General features: G+C 39.6%; 1 protein-coding gene across 1 annotated transcript in view; it reads right to left on the bottom strand.

The window, feature by feature from the left end:
- TMEM163 (transmembrane protein 163) overlaps positions 1 to 18,406 on the bottom strand; it is a 196,452-nt gene that overhangs the window by 77,300 nt on the left and 100,746 nt on the right. The window contains exons 3-4 of the mRNA XM_004674701.2: positions 3,062 to 3,105; positions 1,557 to 1,648 (exon numbers count right to left, since the gene is read on the bottom strand). Of these exons, the coding sequence (XP_004674758.1) occupies positions 1,557 to 1,648; positions 3,062 to 3,105 (136 nt within the window). The remainder of the gene's footprint in view (positions 1 to 1,556; positions 1,649 to 3,061; positions 3,106 to 18,406) is intronic.

Here is an 18,406-nt window from a genome sequence, read left to right as displayed (position 1 = left end):
CACTTAAAAAAAGTTTTGTGGGCTCTCCCTAGTGGTGCAGCACTGCAAGCAAGACATAACACTTCAGTGCAATTTCGATCCCTACCCCAAAGGTGACCCACATGGCGTGGCAGACCTCCCCTGCCTTGCCCGCTGCTACCCTCAGCAGTGTACTTTATCAATCTGCCTGTTCTGCTCCTTGCTCTGTCTCTGGTGAAGCCTCTCACACCCCTGGCACCTCTGGCCTGTATCCCAGTTCTGTATGAATAAATAAATCTTTTAAAAAAAAAATTCTAATATTAAAAAAAAAAAGTTTTTGTGCTCTACAGTAAAGCCAGCAGCAAAGTAAATTACAAATTGTTCTCATTCCCAAATCAGTTATGGCATCATCTTTCTAAAGCTTTCCATCTGGCACAACAATCTCAGATAAATGACTCTCTGATACCCTGGCTCTGAAGAAATGCACATTTGTAAGTTTCAGTGTGAAACACCATCTTCATCATGAATAAAACAGACCTTTCCCTTCTGTCTGGCACCACCACAAACCACAGCAATGGAGCATTCACTCATTTGTATTCAGTTGTTTAAAAGCTGCAAAGATGACGTAAAAAGCTTGCCCTACTAACCAGTGGTGACTCAATCCCAGGGGACTCCACTTAATAATAATGGCTACTGAAGCTTACTGAACTTAATATAAACACTGGCCTAAGTGAACATATATCATTACATCACTGTGATGGTTTATATCACGATATATTAAAAGATGTGTTTCTCCCCAAGGGGATTGCAACTGATGGAAAAACGCACAAAAATATGTAAAAATAAACAAAAAAGATGTGTTTCTCTATATATAATGACACTATAACCCTAGAAGGAGGAACTGTTGTTCTCTGTTCTTCCAAATGAGGAAACAGGAGTAGCTCTCCCCAGTCACAGAGCAAGCGGTGGTGGAGGTGAAATTCAAAGTCAATGTATCTAAACCTAGAAACTGTGCTGGTATCACCCTAGGGATTTCAAATGCAATAAAGATACTTATTTATGGTCACAAATAAATCCCTCACAGACTCATGGTATACAGAGACTGAGCAAGGAATAGTCACTAACACAGGTAGGACCGAAAGACAAGGAGATTAAGTTAGAAAGTCCTAAGAATCCTGTGTAAATTACAGTGAAGAACTCATTCTACAGAATAAAGAAAAAGACATAAAAATTCCAGGGAACAAAGATTCCAAAAACAGAGAGAGAAAAAATATGAAAGGATGAACAGACTGACATATGGCAATAACGATGCATCAACAGATTGATACAGATGGACAGACAAATGAAAGCACAAACAAATATTCAGATTCAAGAGTAGATGATAGGGAGAATTATAAAGGGACACCCCACTCTACTAAACATCCCAAGAGGGCCCTATTACATGATTACTGTCATACCAGTCACTGGCAAAGGCATCTTGAGAACTGTATTCTCTTCACTGGGATTAAAGTTGCAGGCAAGCTGTGCTGACAGCCTCATTATGTGGCCTCACATGTGCAAGGGTTCTGCAGCCTGGAAGAAGATGACAGTCCACTTACATGTACTCCCTATGGGCAGAATGCACAGCAGCAGCATTGCTGTAACGCCACAGGACAATCGCTGATGACAGGACATCGAGGATGGCATCAAACTAGGAAAAGGAGACATGGCATTAGTGGTTTTCCAAAATTAATAGAGCATGACTATGAAGACATAGGGCAAATGTGCTGTGAGGTGGACCGTCTGACCAGTGACCTTGGGACAAAGAGGATGCAGGCCATTCATCACCCTCAGAGTAGAGTAGAAAGTGGGATGCGAGGGTCAGGGCACCTCACACAGCAGCAATACCACAGCCTCTCCTTAAGCCTCACACTACCTCTTCAGCTTGAAAACCCACACTCTGCAGGAAAAGGGTGTGGGCTCTGCTCTCAGATCCTCACACCTAGCTCTCTAAAGGGGATTGCACAGTTTGCACACATAGGGAACTGGTTTCTCCACAGTAAACAAGTTCTGCATTTTCCTGATAAACGTGTGCCAAGTGAAAGATTCAGGGTAAGGATTCCATATTTCTGTCTTTCAATGGATCTGTTCTACCTAGTATCTAAGGGTGAGGGTAGGGTTATGTAGGAGCTCTTGAGTAATTTGCCAACACTTTGAAATTGTTGCTTTTGTTGGGGTAACTGAGTGAATGTGTGAGAAAGAAGAAATATAAAGAGGGAAAGAGGAGCACACACACACACGTGTGTGTGTGTGCGTAACAACATTTTTCTGAGAAATAGCTACATCTTTCAAAAGATACTGAAAAGAATCTGCTAACTCTCAAACCACTTATTTCACATAATTAAGGGGAGAGTGGGTTTGGGAACATGAACACATACCTTCAGGTACAGCAAACACTTAAGCTACACAGGAGAGATATATAAGGACTGTATACCTCTGTGTATGACTTACTGCACCAACCACACTTTTCATCTGGAAAACTGCCAGCACATCTTGAAAGGATGTGGGGAAAGTTCACAACCAAGTTCTCAACATGATTAGACTTTCAACAACTGAGACCTGCTTCTATAATCAACTTCCACCAGGAAGCAAGCTAGATCCCAGCTTACCACCAATCGGGCTACAGAGAAATTTATCCTAAGACCAGGAGCCTCATCTTAGATCCCAGCTTACCACCAATCGGGCTACAGAGAAATTTATCCTAAGACCAGGAGCCTCATCTTAAATCCCAACACTTCTGCTGCAACCACCAAATACTTTGGTGTGTGTCTACTTTCAAACCTACAACCTTGAAAGGGGGAAAAGGCTGAAACATCCTCTCAAGCAGTGTGGAAAATGTGGCTCTCCTGATTTGTTCTGGAAAATTCTGTAGTGCTCTATAATGTCCTTGCAATGTACTTCTGTTAAAATGTGATTTTTGTATAAACTATTTCTATTAAAAGTATGGGTGTCACGCTAAGCTCTCATCTGCTAAATGCCCTCTTCACTGATAGCCCAAGGTGGGATCACAGACTTGGGGAAAACCGTGCAACACTCGATAAAAGTACATTTTCAGATTACTTACTGCAAACCCAAAAGCAGAGGCGCTGTACCTCATAACGGAGACAGCTAAAAAGAAAGAAAATATTATTCAGAATGTTTTAAAACCTCATGGATATTTTTTCTTGTATTTGAGCATATTAATATACTTGATATGGCCTCTTCGACATCAATGGAAAAGTTCCAAGGAAATTAAAAAATTCAAACTATACTGGTAACATCTGTGGATTTTAAAAAGGAATGAAGATTCCAGATTTCATCTACAACAGTTTCTCTTTCCAGTGTGTTCTGAAGAGCCAAAGGACCAAACTTCAGAATGCAAACACTTAGGCAGTTGTCAAATGACAGTTAAGATTTTGAGAATTAATCAACTGGGTATAGAGAGATGGGAACTATATTAAACTTTTACATGAATGTGATCCATTCAGCTGTTGCCACTTCAGGGTCACTAAGACACTTGTCATTGCTAACATCATGGGAAAAAATTTCTTGCCCACCAGACCAATGTAGATCTTAAAAAGACCAATGTAGATCTCAATAAAAACAGTTTAGAAAAAAATAAATTATCTTAAACAGTAGATGTCAGCAAACATAGGTGCCACCATAATAATGAAAATATTTCATTCAAAAATCTGTGGGCAGTGACAGGAGTTTGGGCTAGGGCAGGAGGTAGTCTACTGGACAGCACTTCTGCCAAATTCTGTAAGCTGTTATATGCCAAAGAGCCTGGTCTCCATTTAGCTTAATAAAGGTAGGCTTTCAAACAAAAGCCATTTTTAAGCAGAATTTGCTCTTCAACAAAGAATGGCACCTACCCAGTGAGTCAGCAAAGCTCTGAAGTAGACTGTTTCAGGCTTGGGTGCTGCAAGTTCTCACGCATGGACTAAGAGAGGCTTGGGTGTGGACATTGGAAATTAATACCTATTTGGACCCACTCACTTTGTCACAAGTACCTTTTCTGGGACCCACTCTCCACCTTACCCACTAAGTCCAGTAATAGGCCCCAGAACAACTATAGTGGGATTTGTGCTTCTGCCCCCAGTCTTCATGCAGTCATCTAACTCCATGTCAACCAAGTGCATTTCACTTTAAGTGAATTAGGAATTGTGAGTGAGAGTCCAACTGGACAATATACATTGTTGGAATTGCAACTTGTAAACACTGGAACTAGGGTTTGCCATTATTATATAAACTGAGGAGTAGAGACAAGCATGTGGTAAACACAACATGGGAGCAAGACTGAAACACTGGGTTCTTAAAATTTCTACTCCTTCCTACAGCAACCATATTCCAATCCTCTGGCTGTGTGAAGAGCACTTAATGTAATTCACTAAATTCTGGACTGTTTTAACATGAGCCATTCCAGTTTTCCTTGTACTCCCAGAAGCATAGGGAGAAGGGCAGAACCAGTTGTGTGCACTGACTGCTGTAGCTTCATAGAAAACACAGGTGTAGTACTGCAAAGGCACATGGGACCTTTGAGAATAATTAAATTCAAAGGCCACTCTGGTATGTGCAAAAAGCAGATCCTAGCTAGGATACCCTGAGCACTGGGATGCCCTAAAGGATGATGAACCTGGTTCACAGTAAGCAGTAAGCACTAAGTTTTCTATCACAGAAACAAGTCAAAATAAGTATTTATCTTTTCCCTTTATAACCTGTTAACAGAATATGGTAGCTTTGGGCTTTTTGTGGGTTACTTTATTAGCAATCGAACCTGTTTTAAATCCATCAACCTTTTGTGCAGACTCAGCTTATAAACACAAGCAGCATGGCCGGAGTCCTGCTGTTTCTACCTGGGTAATACAGACTGGAGGGTGCCGCTGGGCCAGTAGGTCATTTGCCATCCCAAGACACCACCTGCTTCTCCCCCAGTAAACTACCACTTTAAAATGTTCCAGTCACATTACTTGATAACACCAGATATTTATACAGTGGTCTACAGATTTCAAAGAGGAGGACACCCACTTTATTATATTGAGAAACACAGGGAACTTTGTCTCCGAGAGTGAAATCCAACAAAAGTTATGGCCACAAAATGGTGGGGTTTCTCTGACTCAATTGAGTCAGTGTCCATTATTCCAAACAGTTCCACAATTATACTGTGAAGTTCTCTTTGTGTGAGTGACTTAAGCTTGCTCAGTTAATGAATAACTTCAAGCACAAGTAGAGTATAATTAATATTATTCTATCCCCCATGCACCCAAGGAAATATGAGCAAGAGGGCTCCAGGTTAACCCAGAATCCTTAGTGGAAGGGAAGGATTAACATGTATTTAATTACAAATTGGCTCTATCTAATGTCCTTGATGAGATGGAAAGGGAGAAAATGCCAACAATTGTGAAGGGAATTGAGGATATACTGAAAATTCCTCCAAATACTCGAGGTCTAGAAGCTTCCCTATGTAAATGACTCCCCAAGATTAAATAACAAAACAAAATCATGAGCACAGGACCAGAATAATAGATAGAAGCTAGCAGATTTCTAAAGTGTCAAATAATAACTTCATTTTTTGGTCTATAATTCATCAAGACATCCAAATTTTAGGAAACAGACTGAAAGGAAAAATTCATATTGGTTCAAATAGTCCCCTACTCACATGGAAAGAGTACAAACTGTGGGGTTTTCATCACCTTTCCAAATTCTTTCATGCTAAGAATGGGTCCTTCTTCGGCAACAGCAAGCCGAGGCCAGGAAGACCCATCAAAGCAGAGATTACAGGTAAGACACCTTAGAACCCCACGAGTATGTGACCGAGAGTACTAAAATCCACCCTGAGGTCAATAAAAGACCAGAGGAGCCCATAAGGCCAGGCTAGATCAACCATGGACAGCAAACAAGGGCTCTTTCAGCCTCAGACAACTGTACTGCCAACTGGCAAGGCCCATGAACAGACAGGCTGAGAAGTTCCCTTATCAAGGCAATACTTACTCAAGGCAGAGGCTACAGAGCTGATGGTAGTGAAATCACCATAGTTGTCAGTAACAAACCCCGCAGCTGCTCTAGAATGTAGTGCCTCAAGAGTCAGCACATTACAAATTCTTCTGGGTAGCACTACTTTCAGAATCTCTTAGGAATAGTTTCAAGAATGCTTTTGTTCCTCACCTCTACAATTGCCTCCACCACTCATAACTTACAGGTGAATTTGAGAGCTGGTGGCTTACATGTAACTTGCATTGAATTTGAGAGCTGGTGGCTGTCAACAGCTTGCAAGGCCTGCAATTACTGCCCATGGAACCCCATGCTGATCCCCCAGAGTGCTGGGACCATGAGTTTTCCCATCTTACTCCCTTGTGATGTGAGTGCAGGTAGACTGCCAACTGATTAGGCTAGCTTTACATACACCAAAATGCACACCTGCACTGCAACAAAGCACCACTCGCTTTCCTTGCTTTTACTTTTTATTTTCTTTAGCTTAAAAAAAAAAGAGTACTGTGCACGTTAAAATGTTCATAAATAAAATGGAAATCTATAATTTGGGGGCTGTCTAATATCCATTTCCCACAATAAAAGAACCCTCATCCTCCTTTTCCCTGCCCTCAAGACTGTATAGTTTGGATGAGATGAAAACAATTAACCCCACTAATGACTTAAAGATGGCTTAGTTCAACTTGAAACATGAGCAACTATTCAAATTTTCATTGAAAATATGATGGAGGGTATCTTACTGGAAGGAGATTATAGAGTTGAAAGCATTAAAATGGAGCTGCAAGAAGCAATTATTTCCTATATGGGAAAGATGACCTCAGAATGAAGCCACACAACAAAAAGCAGGTATTACAGATAGATACAATTTAGACTGCTGATGACTAAATCTCTGGAATTAGTCAGCCTGAAGTATGTCCCTACAATTTTCAAATAAGTTAGCCAATAACTTCCTTTATTACCCTTAAGCCAAATGAAAATTGAGTTTATATCATCTGTAGCCAAATGAGTTTCAATACAGTATATATTGAGACAGTAACCCCAAAATTAACAATCTCTTTAAATGCCTGAGAAACAGAAAGGCACTTCTTATACAAAAGGCCATAGTAGGTTGATGGACTTTGTAATAGCAAAAAAATTGTACACAACCTAAATAACCAAACATAGGATGACAAATTATGGTCCAAAAATTATGCAATTAAACTATAGTCCAAAAAATAAGCTGTATGCAGCCATTTATATATGCTTACTTAGAGTAGCATAGTAAGGGAAATGAAGATAATAAACAGGCAGGTGTTATGTTTGCTACTACCAATATTAAAAGTCATGGGAAAGGATGGGTCTGGGCCAGGGGAATTCTGTCAGTACAGGGGCAAACTCAATAGGAAAATCAGAAGACATTTCACTGAGAAGGTGAACTAAGACTTAGAAGAAGTAAGGGATTGACTCATGCAGTCACCTGAAAAAAAGAAAATGGGAAGTGTTAGTGGAAAATGTGAAGAATTCATGCAAAGGCCCTGAGGTAGAGCATCTGATGTGTTTTGAGGACATTTTATCTGAAGTAAAGAGGAGCTAAAGAAAAGTTATAGGAGATAACAGATTTCTTAATTACACAAGTAAAATGTTAGGTAGAAAGGAGAAGATACAAGATGATATGTATAATATACAAGCTTTACAATACAACTCCCTCCCCTTGCCCTAAAAAAAGTACATTGAAAATAATTTCTAAAAAATCCTTCAAATGCTAAGTGGTTAACCATTGATGGGTTTAAATATTTACATACTCTTTCTCTCTACTTCTCCCATTGTCTGCATTTTCTACAACCAAGCTATGTGACCAAGTCAAAAGGAGAAAAATATTTTACTTAGAAAAAAAAAATTACCCAGCTCATAAAAAGAAAGCTGAAGATCTAAGACAGAATAGCAGAAACCGATTTATGATGGATGCACACTTGTAAGTGGGCCGTACTGTGAATTCATGAATGCTTCTAACAGAAAAGTATACTGTCATACATGTCTTTATTTTCTGAAATCCAATCTTCTACACCAAATCACCTACATGAGAGGATTGCTAATGCCCCAAAGAGTTCATGGAGTACCACTGAGGGCTTGGCAACCTGGGGGGTATAGAACACAAGCAAAATGTCACACCCTGTTTATGGGACCCCCTGCCTCTCAGGTTTTTGCTTGTTCTACACTCTACTTTCATTTATGTGTCAATGGGGTAATCAAAGCTACACTCCCAGAAGCACAGAGACAACAGAAGTCTTAAATAAATATTTATACAAGCCTGGTTAAAGACCAGAACTTCTTTAAGTCGCACTCAGTCCAGAAAGCATGTCAGCTGGAAACTCAAATTCAAATAGAAAGACAGCTGGAAAATGGAAGGGACCCAGGCAACCCATTGTTAGGGCAAAGCCAAATGCAAATGATGCAGCTGAATAAGCAGCAGGCTCTGTTAGAGGGCAATGCAGGTTCAGACAAAGCGCCCTGGAAATACACAGAGGTGAGAGTGCCAGCAAAGCAACTGAGGGTCCATGCCTAGCCCTTCAACAACCTTAAACAAAGAATGCCATTTCAATGGCAGACTAGATTTATACCAACAATAAGGACCCATCTGTCATTCTCTCCAAAGTCAGGCAATAATTACCTCCAGCCTTAGCACTCTTTAGCAACACCCCAGGCCCCATAACACATCCAAGTTGCTAAATTATGTGACCAGTAAAGCTCTGTTAATAAATCAATCCCACTTTAATTAGACCATCTCTGTCAGTCAGAGGCCTGGAAACAACCTCAGCAACAACCATGTAACAAGCCCAACTTGAGAACCCATTTCTGCATCATCCACCTTCAATCTGAAGAGTCTCATGAGTCCTGCAACCTAGGCAGAAGCAGGGCTAAGAGGGGTCAAAATTAAAAGGTTTATGTTTTATCTCATCTCACCAACAGAATATCCAATAGCTTCCAGACCTCTTTCACCCATTCAAACAACATTATAATGTACTATAAAAAATTACGTGAGAGGAGGCTGACTTCAGTCATCACAAAAGGAAAAGAGCAAAAAGCAATTTGAAAGAGAAGTCAATGAAACTACTATTCAACCCGTCATGACTCATTTTAAGCTTCCCAATCAACTTTTTGGTTTATCTGTCCAAACCAGAATTTACAAATTAAATCAGAAGTTTGTGTGACTTACATAGTATTATTCTAGTACCAGAATAGGATATAAAATTTTTAAATCAAGGACTTCAAAAATTAAGAAAAAGCAAACACCTTACTTTTTGGTTTTTCTCCAGAAAACTGATCCACTAGCACTGGGTTGTCCCTTTCTCCCCACAATGGCAGAGCTGCACTGGGATGGGGCATGCACTCCTGGGTACCCGCCCCTCTTACAGCATTAGCCCCAGCTGGCCTCGTTCACTTGCCTACCCCATTTGGGTATAGGAGATCTGGTAGACGTGCATGTGGAACTTTAGATGAAGCCCATGAGCAGTTGAAGGGGAGGGTAGTACAATCGTGCCAAATAAGAAATATTACTGTCAATGACAGACCATGTGCAGTGATCTCTATATGGTGATCCCTATAAATAGGGTAGGTGTGCAGGAGGTCATGCTGCCAGGGTTAAACTCTATAATGTTTAGACAATGATGAACTCTCTTAAGCTATATTCCCCACAATGTATTCCTTTGTTAAGTGATGTGTGACTGTAGCTTCCTCATCTCTGCAGTTCCCAGCAAAATGTCTGCTAAATATTCATTGCACTGCATGGACAGTAGCCTCTGGTGTCTCCTTCTGTAGGTCTGGCTCTAAGCCATATACAAAACTGTGCTATGGACCAGGTCCTCAAAGCCTCTATCATCCTTTGAGATCCTAATCTAAGAGCCATTACTGAGCTCCATGCAGGCACTGTCTACCCACCCTCCAGTACTCTGCCAGTCAGCAAATCCTGTCCAAGAGCTCAGTGTGAGTATGAGTCTCTCTTTCTCTTTCGCACAATGAAGAGGTAGTTGACTGTGTTCTCATAGTGCCCCTAAGATCCCTCTCCCATATTCCCACTTTCAACCTGTATAACCCACAGAAGTGGTAGGCTTGAAGAATTAAAACCCTTGAGCTACTACTTTGGGGTCATGGAGTGTCAATTTAGATTACTTGCTCTCACTAGATCACTCTGCCATGAAGGTACATTTGCATTCAGGTTAAATAACAGGAAAAAAGCACCAAAAGTGTGTTGCCTAGCCCCCTCATTGATACCTTCCTATTGGTCCCCCTGCCTAAAACTATACTCCAGTTTTGAGTGGAAGTCCAAGTTATTCTAAAGTATGAGCCACCAGTGCTGCCTCCTCCCCTATTGCTACAGTGCACAAGTGAGGAGTGCCCAGGGAAGTTAAACTGTTAAAGAGAAAAACCTATATTCTTGTTCTAAGGATTTGGGTTCACCCATATGCAAAAAAAAAAGCTAAGTAATCAAATTCTAGTGTGTGGAAAGACTTTTACGTGGCAAGAGTTTCAAAGGAGATAGGGTAAAGGATTTCAAAATAGAGACTCCTAATCAAAAGTCTGAAATCAACCACATACCTCACCCCTAAACATTTAGCCTAACAGGAAGGGCCCAAAGCAAAGTGGCCATGAACCCAGAGCAGAACCTCCGGAAGAAGTAATCTCCAACCTACCAGCAAAAAAAAAAAAAAAAAAAAAAAAAGAGGTTGTGCACAGGGCCCAAGGGGCTAGATGAAAAAGAGGGAACCAAAATTCAGTGGGTTGGGAGTGGAATAAACAGGTGCAGCTGGTACTGTAAGAGATCAAGTTGGATCTACCACAATATTGAGATGGTGGTCACCATAGTCTCTCAAGAAAACATAATGAAGCCACCTACCAAAGTGCTAAAGCCAGAAGAGCTGCAGGTGTGAGCCTGAGGCTGTGTATGTGAAGGGCGTAAACAAAACCAGAAGCCCCTCCCACTAACAGGAGTAGCAGGCTGAAGTGGGAACACAGACAGGACCCACTATCTTTCAAATTCTACCCTGAGGCTCTATGCCACTTGCTTTTCCCAGCTGTCTTCATTTAAGAAATTAGGTGGGATGGAGAGATTCACAACTTTCTTCCAATTTCCCCAGCTGGCTTTATTCAAGAAGGAGCCTGAGACTCAGGGCTCTCTTACACTACCAGCTGCATGTGCTTATTTCACGCCCATCCCACTGAATTCCTGACTGACATGCTTATCTCCTCTGGTCTTTGCTCAAAGTTCACCTCAGAGGCCTGCCTTGGCCATGTCTTAACTACTGCAGCCTACCTCAGCTCACACATGTTAGGTACCTTAATTTGTGCTGTATTTTCTTTATCTAGCCTCTGTATCATCTTCTACCACTCTATTTGACTTACACATGAATACTGTGACTCATCTTCCCCTCCCCACAATCAGCAGTTATTTCTACAAAGACTGTAAGCTTTGAACTGTTTTGTCCTGATGTCTCCAAAATGCCTCAGCCAGTGCCTGAACACATGAAAGCAGATTGATTGACTGAAATAACACTATACACTTAGCTACAACTATCAGAAAGAGAAAGAGCAGGCCGAACTAAGTATCCAACACACCAAGAGGCCCAGCCACATAACTGGGTGGCCATCACCTGCACCAGGGAACAGAAGTCAGTGCTCTGTAGGACCCAAAGAGTAGCCTGCCTCTTTAAGAACATTATTTTAAGGAGAATGTGGAGCATCTGCAAATGGCAAGACCTAGGACAGTGGGCAGAGCAAGAACACTCCTGAAGCCAGGTTACCAAGAGCCAGCATGAATAGTACGTAAGAACAAAATCATAGTGAGAACTAGGGAGCATCTCCAACCTGGATCAGAGCACTCTCACCCCCTCTAACACATACCAGATATTTGCTCTACTTTGGTCAGCATAATACGAAATGCACCCCATTCCCTTTCCAAAGTGGGAATTGGCATGATTGGGACATGAGTAATATAACTGCGACTTACTGCCACACCTGGTTTAGAGGTTCTTGAGGCCCACAAGAGGCACCAATTCAGGCACAAAAAGCTGAGTCCAGCCTCCCATGATAAAGTTTCTTTAGCAGCACAGCACATTTCCTTGGCTTCTTCAATACACTGGGAATAAGGAGGCAGCAGAGCAGCCTGAAACCATGGTTACCCAACTTTTATGAACATTTATGGACCATGTTCAATGGAGTAAACAATCCACCATTCCTAGCTGCAATTTTGGTTTGAAAAACCTGATTTACCAGAAATACTGTACATTTCCAACCATTTCACTTAATACACTTTTTCTCTTCTCTGTGCTGTGGCTCCCTGTGATGCCCACCCAGTTCTCAAGAAAGCAGTCAACTACCAGTGAGTGGCAAGCCAAGTTCCTGACCTGGAAGAGCTGGACAGCTTCTGACCACATTCAGCCCTTGTCCTCAACCCACTGTGTCCAGGCCAACACAAGCAGCCTGAACTTACCAGTCATTCTTTCACTCAATAAACACTCATTGACTTCATGCCATATTGTGTTATGATAAGCTGGGGGTAGTAGTTATTACCCAACAATTTGATGAAATACTTAAGGCCCTTAGTCACAGAAGGCAGCTACTTTCAACAAGTAAATAAAGCACTCATTGACAGAAAAGAGAGATAAGGGAAATTTTACATAACAGAGAACTATTATGAACTGTCCTAAGAACAATGGCTGGGAATTTAAAGTTTGACTCTCATTCCATAATTTGTTAATGGGCTCTGTGTCTAACCTCTGAATCCCAAGCCCCCTTGTCCCTACTACCTCATCTTTACTAGACATAAATGATCCTCTGTCTTCTCCCAATCAGCTATGAAAACCTGAAGTCAAGGGTTACATCATATTCCACACACTATTCCCAGGGCCTGTGAAAGCACCTGCACACCGTTGGTGCTCAATAAATACTGGGTGAGTGATAAATGTGTAAGCCCAATAATTTCTGGTTTTCACTTAACACACAATGATTTATGCATACTAAAATAGCTGATGCCATGATAGCTAGAGCTAGCAATGGCATAGATACTACCACCCAAGCTCATCCTTATCAGAGCACTAAGACAGCCCTTAATGTGGCATTGCTGACACCACACCACGCACTGAGTCTCTTTGCTTTAAAGAACTGCTGAAGGAAATTTTTCAAAAACAGAACATATTGTAGGAAAGAGGAATGCAATGAATAAGACTAACAATTTGGCATAAAGAAACTGCTGAATAAATATTTACTCATTTGAGTTGAATCAAAGTCATTAGGAAAACATTAAAATCATTCAGAGAATAAAAGTTAAACATAATAGAATAAAGGCCTTTTCTTCCCTTCCTACCTCTCACTCACTTTTATAAAACCCACCAAAGCAACAAAATGCATGGAAAACTGAAGAGTACACTGATCTAAGAAACTAGGAAATGGCCAATACTAAATTCCAAATTATAAACCTATTAAATATAACAAAATGTACACTGCACTGGGGGGAGATGCTGAGAACTGATAGTGCATCTCAATCAAATCTTATGCAGACCTAAGAGTTTCCACAGTTCATTGGCACTGTCATCAAGAGTCCCATCAACTACCCCTCACGTGCAACAGAAGATTTGGGAATGAGCTGGAGCACCTATCCTTAAAGCCCTTCCCATGTTCTGCACACTGCAGAACAAGGAAGGTAATGCAACCAACGTTGTAACTGTTCAGACAGCCACTGCAACGACAGTGAGGCAGCTGGGAAGCCAATGGCATTTTCAATGAGAAAAGTAGAGCTTCTACTGTCAGCCATGCAGTCTTCTTTGGCTCAAAAGGCAGAGAGGTGTTTCCCAAGGTATACTACCAAGATATAAAGTGCCCTAAGAAGAGATACTCATCTATTAGTTACACATTGTGTCCTTCATTCCCCAGCTCTCCACATATGGGCAAACTGGCAGAACCAAGGAGTCAAAGGAATTTAGTAGTGAATCAGCAAGCTCACCAGACACAGATAACCAGTTACTTTCATAGTAGATACAAATAAAAAGATGTAATTTTTAAAAGATATTTCAATAGCATAAAGATTAAATCTCTAGAAATTAACTATGAGAAAAATATGTGAGACCTATCTAGAAAAGCAAAATATGAAGAACTATGTATCATGTTCATGAATTAGAAGAATCAGTATTAGCAGTCAAAATTGTAATAGGGTTTTTGTGTAGTAGAGTTGATGATTCTAGAGTTTACGTGGAACATGAAGAGTCAAGAATAACCAAGACAATACTGAACCACAAAACTGAAATAGTTACTACCAATTTATTGAGATTTATTTCAGAGTTACAATAGTGAAGGGGAAAGTACAGGTGTAAGGATAAAGAGGACCACCACTGAACAAAAAAAGTTCTATTCATATCTGGAAACATGACTTACCAAAAAAGTTATCCTGAAGTATAGGGGAACAAGGAAAAGTCTTTTCAATAAATGGTGCTAAGTCACACCATAATCAAAAATCATCTACAGATGAGTTGGAGATGTAGATATGCAAAGTAAAATTACAAAGGAGCTATCTGAATATAAGATAGAAAATTTTTTCATAATCTTTGGGGAAATAAATGATTTCTTCAACAAGACATAAATGCAGTATATATTAAGAGCAAGATGCTTAAGACCCCATTCAAGAGCAAATCACATTGTAGAAGATAATCATAACAGCTGTAACTACCAACAGACTGTACCAGAATACATAAATATGACCTGCAAATCAATAATGAAGACAAAAACAACCCAATAGGAAAAATGGGCAAAAGACTTAGTCTTCTCATGACAGATACATAAATGACCAGTAAATCTATAGAAATATGTTCATTCCCATTAGTAGGCACAGAAAATAAAATTACCACTACAAAATGATACCATTACATGAGAAAAAAAAAAAGCCTGATCATTTCAACATTATTAAGGAAATGGCACAACTGGAACACTTAATAACTATGTGACTAGTACAAACAATTTAGAAAACCAGTTGTCAGTATCTATGAAAGCTCATCATTTCTGTCTGACCTATATTCTGCTCCTAGATAAGTACCCAAAAGAAATGTATCCATAGGAGTACAAACATTGCAGAAATGTTCACAGCAGCAGTCTCTATAATTGTCAAAACAGGAAACAACCAAAATGTTCAACAATGAGAGATAAGATGGTAGTATATTCATCTGTTGGAAAATTATACAACAAAGACAATAAATGAGTTGTAGTTACTTGCAATTACATATATGAGTCTCAACAAATAAGGGGGAAGGAAGGCAAATACAAAAGCATTCATTGGACATGTAATCTATTTATGATTTTGTTTGTATAATGTTCACCACTGTGAACACACAGTTCACATCACTGTGTGGTGGTGAATTTAGCATAGTGATTACTTCTAGGGAAAGAGTAAAGATTGGGAGGGGCAGGAAAAGGACTTCTCAGGTAAAAATGAGTGAGAGCAGTGGTCACACAAGTGTGTTCATTTGTGAAAATCCTCCAATATTATCATTTGTTTCTCTGTATGCATCTGTGTGTCTATCAACCTTCAATTTTAAAAAAGACTATCTTCAAACCAGTGGTTTGTTTTTTAATAAGGACAAGAGCCTAAAGGAGCAATAAATAACAGACATAAGTCAATTTCAGAAAAAGAATCAATAAGCACAACACAACAAAATTAAAGAAATCAACAACTCCATTTCACCTATTAGAATGACAAAAATAAAAGGACTGAATATTGCTGAGGGTGTTAGAGCACAAATCCTCTCATTCAGTGTTGGTGGGAATCTTGAAAATGTTAAACAAAACCTAAAATTCACATTTATTGCGCCCAGCAGCTCTTTGAAAAACATATTTTATACTAGTACTGCCATAGTTGTTGTGTAAAGAGTACAATTAAGAGTGTTTATTACAGATATATAAAGGCAAAAAATTAACTACTCAGTCATCCATTAATAAGGGAATAATTTAATGGATTATCATAATCTATGAGATTATATTATCAAGCTTTTAATGACAGTTTTATAAATGCTGCAAAATGTAATGGTGGATATAGCAAAGGAATTAATATGGTGATCATTGAAGTTTGTGTGTGTACAGAAATAAATACACATATATGCAGATAAAATTTCTGCAAAGCTATGTAACAAACTCTGCAGGATGATTCCCTCAGAAGTGGACTGGTATTATGAGAATAAAAGGATGCTCCTGTTCCATTGTACATTATTTTGTCTGCTCTGTTTTTATTACTATATGTATGTACGTGCATATATTTCCAAGGTGCAGAGAGAGGTTTATGCACTGCAACAAAAGGAAGCTGCCTTGCCACCGTGATATGTCACGGTGAGTTAGTTAATACATATCTGCTTGCCACAATAGATTTACATTGGAGTTAAGTCAAAAAGAGTTTATGAAGATGGAGGTTCAAAGCTGCTGATATTTTAGACTAATTGGGCCTACAGTCAGTTATATAGTTAAAAAATCAAACAAGGCCACAAAATAAAAGTGTGAGAGATTTCTTGAAATTAAAGTCCCCAAGAGAGCAGTGATCACCATTGCAACAAAATCTTTCCTTTCTAGTCAGGAATGATGCTAATGGAGTATTAAGGAAAAAATGCAAATGTTTTCAATGATATAACTGTTTTTGGACATCCATTACACAGACACCAAGATCAGAAAACACTTTGTAGTGGCTAAAAACCGGCTATGTAGTCTCCTCTGTTAAGAGTTGAGGACATACATGTTCTTTTTTGTTTGTTTGTTTTAATTTGTACATACAGAACTGGGGTACAGGCCAGAGGCTCAGGGGTGGTGAGAGGCTTCACCAGAGATAGAGTGGGGAGCAGAACAGGCAGATCGACAAAGTACACTGCTGAGGGGAGCAGGGGGCAGGTCAGGGAGAGGTCTGCCACGCCATGTGGTCACCTCCAGGGCAGGCAGGAATCAAACTCATGCGCAAGTGGCTTTAGCATCTCAGTGCAGTGCCACATGTTCTCTTTTTTAATGAGTTGTCATGATATCTCTGGTAATTAATTGCTTAACTTTAGTATTCTTTCACCTGAAAATATAAAATTATGCCCAAGTAGTATTTATAATGGAAAAAACTAATTGTTTTAATAAATATGAATTACTTTATTTGAAATATGTTAACTAATATATCTGGGACACTCCAGCTTCTGTATTTCAATAAAGTAACTCCAGCTTTCATTAACTTTGAGCACAAGCAGAAATAAAGGGGGGGGGGGAACCTTGTCTTGTTTCTAAATGTATTTACACATTAATAACCTTTAAGCATCCTATTGTAAGAAGACAACAGCAAAGACATCATCAGGAGGTATCCAACATGGGGTTGATACAACTTCACAGGAGAAGCTGGAGGGATCAGAAACAAGAAACAATATGAAAGATATAACCCTACAAAGTGAAATTATTGACACTCCATGATGTCACTACGCCAAAGACACAAATAGCCTGGAAGGAGCTCTAATAGGATTTCACAGACATTTGTTGACATTTTAAATGAACCAGAACAATCTCCTAGTAAAAACTGAGCCATAAATCAAAGAGGAACTTATTTTCATGTCCCCAAAGAAAATAAAAATAAGGAGTCATGTTTTTTCTTGATCCTATGACAATTCCCTCCCTGAAAGGATCAGCTTTACGTTCACTCAATGCTAATAAATAACTCTTTAACAAGGTAGCAAGTACCAGCAGGTAAATCAAATGTTTCCAAGATCTCTGCTAAGCTTGGCCCACTTCCCTCAGTGATTTTCAAAATTAATTCCTTAGACCCTGTAAGTTTAAGACTTAAGGGGTCACACATGGTCTCCCAGTTCATTTCAAACAGAGAAACTTCCTTCTCACCTCCATTAAGAAATCCCACTGTTGGCAGTGATATAGGCTGATCCATTCCATATGGAACACAGTACGGAAGTTCCTCCAAATTCTAAAAATAGATGTACCAAATGATCTAACAATTCCAACCCAGTTTAACTATCAAAAAAATGCAAAAACATTAATTTGAAGGGATATATGCACTCTTATGTTATAGCACTATTTATAATAGCCAAGTTATGGAAGCAACTGAAATGCATAACAATACATGAGTGAATAAAAAATGCTGTATACATTCACAATGGACTACTACTCAGTATTTTAAAAGATGAAATCTTGCCATTTGCTACAACATGGATGAACTGCAGGGAACTATGTTAAGTGAAACCAATCATTATTTTAATTAAATTAAATATCATTATTTAAAGTATTTTTCACTCATGTGCAAAATAAAGAAACAGACAAAACTAAAAACTAATCTGACTGCAATATTGAGGTTATCAGATGGGGTAGGGTTGAGGATGGACACAAAGAGGAGATGCACAATGCGCACCTAGTTACAGGTGGGTGTTGTATGGTAACACACATTCAAAGCAAGGTGTGAACCTACACC

The sequence above is a fragment of the Condylura cristata genome, unplaced genomic scaffold, assembly GCF_000260355.1.
Source record: "Condylura cristata isolate star-nosed mole 26May11 unplaced genomic scaffold, ConCri1.0 scaffold00002, whole genome shotgun sequence".
Classification (NCBI taxonomy): Eukaryota; Metazoa; Chordata; class Mammalia; order Eulipotyphla; family Talpidae; genus Condylura; species Condylura cristata.
Note: the sequence above shows the minus strand (reverse complement) of the source record. Positions and strands in the feature narration are given on the sequence as shown.